We start from the raw sequence: 7,380 nt of genomic DNA on the forward strand, positions 1-7,380 counted from the left end.
TCAATTTAATATTCACAATTAACCGTCCAATCAACTATTGTAAAAGTATTTCCAGTCAGAGAATAAAAGTGAAAAATACGCAGCCTATCAGCTTCCAAGAAGCAACACCCTATAATCGTGTGAATGAAAATAACTCAAGTCCTCCACTAATCCCTGCCTATCCTTTTTATCTCAGGATGCCGACCGGTCAGAGCAGTATGGAGCTTTGAGCCTGCACAGCACCACGATGCATCCATGAGCTGTAGCGCCTATTTGTTTTCCTTGTAGTTTAGCTGTTAGTAGCTTGCAGGAGTTCAAAATGAGTCGACTTTTGACTGCTGCTTTTTGTCTGGCTTTAGTTTTTCTTCCTGCGTTGTGCAGCTCGTGTCCTGCACAATGCAGCTGCTTCTTCCACAAATTAAGCGACGGATCAAAAGCAAGGTAAATATGGAAATGATTAAATAGTCTTTGAATTTTTATTCTCACTGTGTGTTTTAGTTTTGTTTTCAAATTTCCACTGCAGCTTTCTTCTGTTTAGTCACTCTGTATTGCTGAGGATTAACTTGGAGCTGCCTTTTAATCTCCTTTGCTTGTTTCTGAACAATAGGTTACTGTGTTTTTTCTCAAACAAATGCTGAATTATATAAATTTTTCTGAGAAATGGAGGCAGAAAATATATGTTGTTTGCCATTAAATCCAGTAATACCACTCTACGATTTGAAAGTAGCTTTAACTTAAAACCATTCCTCTTAAATCTACTATAAATAATCAGATTTTTGTTCTTCTATCTCTTGCAGAAGTGTACTTTGTAATGATCCAGAGATCACTGTGATTCCTCCAAATTTTCCCACCGACACATCGAAGCTTCGCATCGAAAAGACATCAATCGCACGGATTTCACCCAACAACTTCCACTACCTCAGCAACCTGGAGTTTCTGTGGATGTCTTTCAATTCACTGAATTCACTGAATGTTGAGAGTTTCCGGGGACTTTACAACCTCGATGAGCTCAGGTTGGATGGCAACGCCCTCACTTCCTTCCCCTGGGAGTCTCTGACTGATATGTCAAACCTGAGGCTGCTCGACTTACACAACAACAAGCTCTCCACCATCCCTGCTGAAGCCGCCGTGTACATAAAGAATATCACCTATCTGGATTTATCCAGCAACAGTCTGACAACTGTTCCTGCTGATGTTCTCACGATGTGGCTGAGTGTGAAGCCATCCCAGGATGCTGATTCCTCCAAACTAATTCTCGGTGAGGATCAAGCTGTGACATGTTAGGATACCAGAACGTATTCTTTTTAATCTGCCTCGCATGACGACCACTTCTTTGACACCAGACGCACTTAAAGCTGGGATTAGTCTAATTATAGTTATTGTCTGTCAAGTTGTCGTACTAATGCTGTCTATTTTAACTTACTAAAATGACTTGGTGTTGTGTAAGTGAAAAGCACTGGATCGTGGTACTTCATGTGAGGATGGTGAGATGAGAATCAGTTTTTCTTTTTAATGACAGCTCTTTGTCACACCTGGTTTCCTCGGCAGGTCTCCATGACAACCCATGGCTGTGTGACTGCCGGCTATACGATTTGGTCCAGTTTCAGAAGTCCCCATCATCATCAGTGGCTCTCATCGACACCAGGCTGTGGTGCGCCGATCCGGAGAGCCTGTCAGGTGTTCTTTTCACCGAAGCGGAGCTGCAGAGGTGCCAGGGCCCTCGGGTGCACACAGCTGTGGCTCGTGTACGAAGCTCACTGGGCAACAACGTCCTGCTGCGGTGTGGCACAGTTGGAGTCCCCATCCCTGAGCTGTCCTGGAGCCGTGCTGATGGCAAGAAAATGAATGGCACCGGTGAGTTCTGCTAAACTAATTTCAGATGTGCTTAGATTAGAACAGTTTCTATTTCTGTCCAAGTCGAAGTGTCAATGAGATTAAAGTTATTGTATTTGTGCCAATCTGCTTATCTCTGTGGGTGCCTGTTTTTTTTTACATTTCAGTTCAGGAAGAGATTTCAAAGGAAGGCATCATTTGGTCGATTCTGAGCGTGCCTGCAGTCTCCTACCGAGATTCTGGGAAATATGTGTGCAAAGCAACCAACTTCGTGGGCACTGCAGACGCCGTCATCTCTTTGGTGATCACAGATTCTTTTCGGTCAGAGGAAGCAGGTGGCGGTGTTTCAAAGAGAACCAGAGGAAAGAAACCTGGTGGCATTGGAAGAGCGGCATACCAGGAGAAACTTATTGCCAGATATGTTCCTCCACCAACCACCACTGCAGCCCAGCCAATCATCGAACCTCTCAATGGCAAAGGTGTGACTGGAAAGTATGAGATTGAGAGCTACAGCATCTCTGACAATGCTTCTCAAGGACAAGGCAAGGCGTCAGACCCTCAGAGGACAGTGGAGGTTGAGCGGGATGCTTTGAGTAACTTAGCAGCCAATGCCTCATTGTTACAGCAAGCTCCGGAGAAAAGGATAGTGCGTTCGGTGAAGGTGATTGGTGACACAGATCATACTGTCTCTCTGAACTGGCGAGCTCCCACTGCCACAAACACCACAGAATTCAGTGTCCTGTATGCCATATTTGGTGAGAGAGACATGCGTCGGATCAATGTAGGTGCCGGAAGGAACCGGATCACCATCGATGGCCTTGTGCCAAAGACAAAGTACATTGCTTGTGTTTGCGTCAAAGGCCTGATCCCAAAAAAGGAGCAGTGTGTAATCTTCTCAACAGACGAGGCGGCCAGTGCTAGTGGCACTCAGAAGCTCATTAATGTAGTGGTGATAACAGTAGCCTGTGTGATTGCTGTCCCCCTGACACTGATCGTGTGCTGCGGGGCTCTAAAGAAGCGCTGCCAAAAGCTGCTTGGCCGAGAATCCAAGGAAATGCAGGACTCATACGTCACATTTGAGACCCTTGGCCCCGGGGCCAAAGCTAAAGGGGTGGAGGGAGAGTATCTGACGAGACTAAATCCTGACGAATCCAACAGACTACTATCAGCGAGGTCCAGTGTTGACTCAGAGGCCACAGCCAGGACTGAGGGGCCACCGAATGAGTACTTCTGCTAAAATGGTTGCCACAAGCTCCGGAAGATGCACTTTGTTTTCTAACAACCTGTGATGTGAATAGATTAAACCACTGTGCTCAGAGACTCAAAAGACTCAAATGATCCTTTTTTTTGGACTAGTCAGAATTGGATGTATGAAATTGTTTTGCAGCCTTGTAAGAACAAAAAACACCATTCATTTGGTGGACAGCAAAAAAGGGAAATGAAACACAGTGACATGGTTTTAATATTTGCTCGTGTAAATGTGTAAAAATAACTTCTTTTTTTTTTAAATTCATCATGCACTTTTAAAGGTGATGTTTTGCAGAGGAAAATGTCTTGAAATGTTGCCCTAAACTGTATAAAACACAATACATTTTATTTTTCCCAAGATGTAACCTCTGCATCGTGTTAAAATCTTTATTTAAAGTATCTAGAGAAAAGATGAAGCCGCAGTTATTAGTCTATTTTATATGTCAGTATGATGTTAATGTGCCAGGTTTACTGTTGGGTCAAAACCCTCAAATACAGTACCTTTTATAATGTGTAAATATTTGTGACCTGAAATATATGTGTATGTATGAATGTACTGTATAAAAATAAATATTTTTTATATTTATATGCTCTCAACATTTCTTCAACTTCTCTCAAAATATAGATGAAAAAAAATCAATATTCATCTTGTTTGAAGAAATAGTGTGTTATGTGCAATTAAAAGTAGCATTTTATGAATGTAAACATTGCATTATGCAGATTGCTAATTCACTGAAAAACACACAGCTAATCTGAACCACGTCAGGTAGCATTTTAAACTAATGCACTTTGTAAAACCTTCTTGAAGTAGGAGCCTAAATAACATAAAAGTGGGTTGACATTTGTGGATTTGAAAGAAATTTGGTAAAGACGTTCTCCTCAGGATGAATAGTAACAACTCTGGTGATCCCCCAACTTTCAATCTTGTGCCATCATCAGCTAAAATGTTAATTTGTCCAATACTTTATCTATAAAACCTGTGGACACGTGGACTAATGCACACTCATTTTTATTAATGTGAGTGTCTGACGCACCTCCTAGCATTGCATAGTGGATAAGTAGTGTGTTGGAGCTCATGTCCGTTGAAGCCTGTAGGTTTTATGTGAAAGAAGAATCGTTTCATAAAGTCTGGGGTCCATTTACAATCTGTTTAGGACCTGACTGTCTGCAAACAATAATAGCAGGACTTGAGAGTAGATGCTTTATTTCCCATACATTGTGTTTGTGCGTCCTGATTTGTATTGTAGAAATCATCTGTATCAATATCCTTAATGTAAAACTTGTATGATAACTGCCTTTGTTTCTGAACATCAGATTAATCTCTTTGCCTGTTAAACACTATAAAAAGCTTTTACATTGAAGGAAACAGTCTGTTAAAAACGGTCAGTGTTGTAGATGTCTGTGTTCACACTTGCCTTGTATGCTGATTTGGCTTTTAACAACCTGCGAGACAACCAGTGTTCAGATTATTGAGGTCAGATTACAGTCTTCTACAGACATCTGTCCCTCTGTCTCTCTGCAGCCCTCCCTCTCTGTGCGGCTAAGCCTGACGGGCTCCGGTCCACTTAATGCAGCCTACTGCCTGTGCTTTGCTAGGTGGACAGATAAATTAAATTAGACTGATGCAAAGCAGTTTTGGGGTCATACCCGAAACTAGAAGTGCAATACAATCAAACATAACTCACTGAACTGAACAACATTTGTGTTGAGTGTTTTCATGCTTTTGAGGAGATGTTTACTGGACAAAGTGGACCATTGCTATAAATATACCTTACCTATAGATGTCTCACATGTCACTTGGTGTCTTAAGTGTTACGTCAAGAAGGATTAAGGTAATAGGCTTTCTTCCACGCAGCCCATGGGCTTGTCCTGCCCTCACAGGCCTGTTTTTACAAGCTCCTCCAAGAATATGGACGCCTTTTTTGTTGCATTACGTATCGCTTTTGTATTTTATCTCATAACTCCTGGATCGTTAACTTGTCCGATCGGTTGTTCCTGCACAGATGATAACTTTGGAAGGTAAGTGACCGCTGAAACTACACAAACTCTTAAAAAAAAGGTTATGTGTTAGTCATAACCATTTTTTAAACAACACATGGGTCGTTTTAAATGTAACCTGCTAAACAAAGGTTCTAATACATTCAGACAATACAAGGACTATCCATGGATCTGTGCAAAGTCACTGTGAAGATGTTATATGTACACTAGTCACTATCTTCTCTTGTCTAAACACATCTCATTTTGCCGTTATAGGTCTTTACTATGTATGGAAACCTCCATGGGTAAAATCCCAGAAGACATGTCACACGATTTCACTAAAATACGAATTGAGAACTGCCACCTGACTGAGTTACCGCGAGGATCGTTCTCTAAAGTTAGTGCCTTGGAGTTCCTCTGGCTGAATTTCAATGAGATCACCCTGATGAACATCAAAAGTCTGGAGGGGCTGGCCAACCTCACTGAGCTCAGGGTACAAGGGAACAAGCTGACTTCAGTACCATGGACGGCGTTTCAGGACACACCGAAACTGAAGATTCTGGACCTGAAGCACAATCGACTCGACGTCCTGCCTGAGCACGCACTCAGACACTTACCTGCACTGACCTACTTAGATTTATCCTCCAATCAGCTTAGTGTCATATCAAAAGATGTGTTTATTAATTGGCCTCTTTACCAAACAGCACAGAAAGAGTGGGGGAAAGAGGGAATGGTCGCCAATGTGGTCCTGGCGCTGCACGACAACCCATGGTTGTGTGATTGTCGCCTCAAAGGCTTCGTTGAATTCATCCGGACGGTTAGCCCTCCCATCATCCTGTTGAACTCTTATTTGAGGTGTTCGGGCCCCGCCTCCAAAGCTGACAAGTTTTTCCACGAGATCCAGTTAAAGACATGCATGAAGCCGGTGGCCTCTGCCCCAGAGACTAACATCACTTTACCCCTCGGAGCAAATGCAACACTAACATGCTTAGTCAAGGCCAGGCCAGGTCCAACCATTCATTGGATGTACAGTCTGAAGATTATAAGAGGATTTGCTGGTAAGATTTTTTTTTTATTATAACCATCCAATAAACTGTTGTGAATCTGCTCTTGGAGCACTTAGTGTGGTATATGTATGAACTTTGAACGATACAGGAACAATACCCACTTTAGGGTTACCTTACTGCGTATGTTGTTATCGGATGTAAACAAGCCTCTGATTTACCTGCAGTGTGCTCTTCTTCTTGCAGCTATAGAGACTCAAATAAATGATGAGACCATCACCTCCCAGCTGGTGATCCCGTCTCTTCACCTGGCAGATCGGGGACTCTACACCTGCATGGCCAACAACTTCATTGGCAACTCCTCTGTCGACATCACGATTAACATCAGCCCCTTCAATTCCTCCGATCCTTTCCCTCCACCTGTCTCCATGCTGTCGTCCGATGAGAATACCCAGATTGACATCCGCATTGCCAAGCAGACCGTTTATGGCATCACCCTGGAGTGGTACGCAGCAACGGACAAACCAGCCGAAACTTGGTTCACCATCCACTTTGGAAAATACGATTCACCAAAAAAGGAGATGATCTACATTGGCCCTGGTATCAACACCTACTCTGTCAGCGACCTGCTTCCTGTCACCAAATACGAGGTGTGTGTGACCCTGAAGAACCATCCACCTAGAGAAGGCCAGTGCATTGTGTTCGTGACTGGAAGTGACATCAGTGAGCTGGAGCAAAGAGAGAGGCTCATCCATATTATTGTCATTGTGTGCGCCATGGTCCTGGCAGTGCCGGCCGGCATGTATGCCTGCACCACGGAGGCCAGGTTCAGCTGCGTGGACCGCTGCGTGGATCTGTGGAAGAAGAGGAGGATGCAGGGAGAGAACCTGCAGGGAACTGAGAGGCAGGGCACCTTCGACAGCCTGCAGGCGGCCAGCGACGAGGGCCTGTGCAGGGACTCAGAGGAAAAGCCGAAAAAGAGGCAGAAGTCTGAGGACAGGTCCAAAGGAGGAAGTGCAGCTCATCTGTATTAGCAATTGAAGTTAAGAAATGTACATACATGTGTATTTGTAAATAATGTAAATATTGAGAGTAGCCCCAGTTTGTGCTAATATTTTAGTTAAGGCAAAAAAAAAACAACAACGACTGAGGGTTATTTAACAAAATGTACAGATGTTATGAAGTTATTTCCAGAAATATTCAAAGATGTCTTCAACCATGGATGCAAAAATATTCAATCTGCTGCATGATAGAAGATGTTAAATCTGTTTCTCAAGTTTTTGTACAACATATAATAATCAACCCATTATTTTGTTTGAAAATAATAAAAAAAGATAGA

General features: G+C 43.0%; 2 protein-coding genes across 2 annotated transcripts; both read left to right on the forward strand.

The window, feature by feature from the left end:
• lrit1b (leucine-rich repeat, immunoglobulin-like and transmembrane domains 1b) lies at positions 1-3,558 on the forward strand. Its single transcript, XM_010741476.3, has 4 exons — positions 1-420; positions 777-1,237; positions 1,528-1,833; positions 1,980-3,558. The coding sequence occupies exons 1-4, from the start codon at positions 299-301 to the stop codon at positions 3,047-3,049; spliced, it is 1,959 nt and encodes a 652-aa protein (XP_010739778.2). The 5' UTR covers positions 1-298; the 3' UTR covers positions 3,050-3,558.
• Positions 3,559-5,006: 1,448 nt separating this feature from the next.
• Positions 5,007-7,135, forward strand: LOC104927468 (leucine-rich repeat, immunoglobulin-like domain and transmembrane domain-containing protein 2). Its single transcript, XM_010741590.3, has 3 exons — positions 5,007-5,079; positions 5,314-6,095; positions 6,288-7,135. Exons 2-3 carry the CDS (start codon positions 5,327-5,329, stop codon positions 7,073-7,075), a joined length of 1,557 nt encoding a protein of 518 aa, XP_010739892.3. The 5' UTR covers positions 5,007-5,079; positions 5,314-5,326; the 3' UTR covers positions 7,076-7,135.
• Positions 7,136-7,380: the final 245 nt, after the last annotated feature.

This window comes from Larimichthys crocea, chromosome XVI (genome assembly GCF_000972845.2).
Source record: "Larimichthys crocea isolate SSNF chromosome XVI, L_crocea_2.0, whole genome shotgun sequence".
Taxonomy (NCBI): Eukaryota; Metazoa; Chordata; class Actinopteri; family Sciaenidae; genus Larimichthys; species Larimichthys crocea.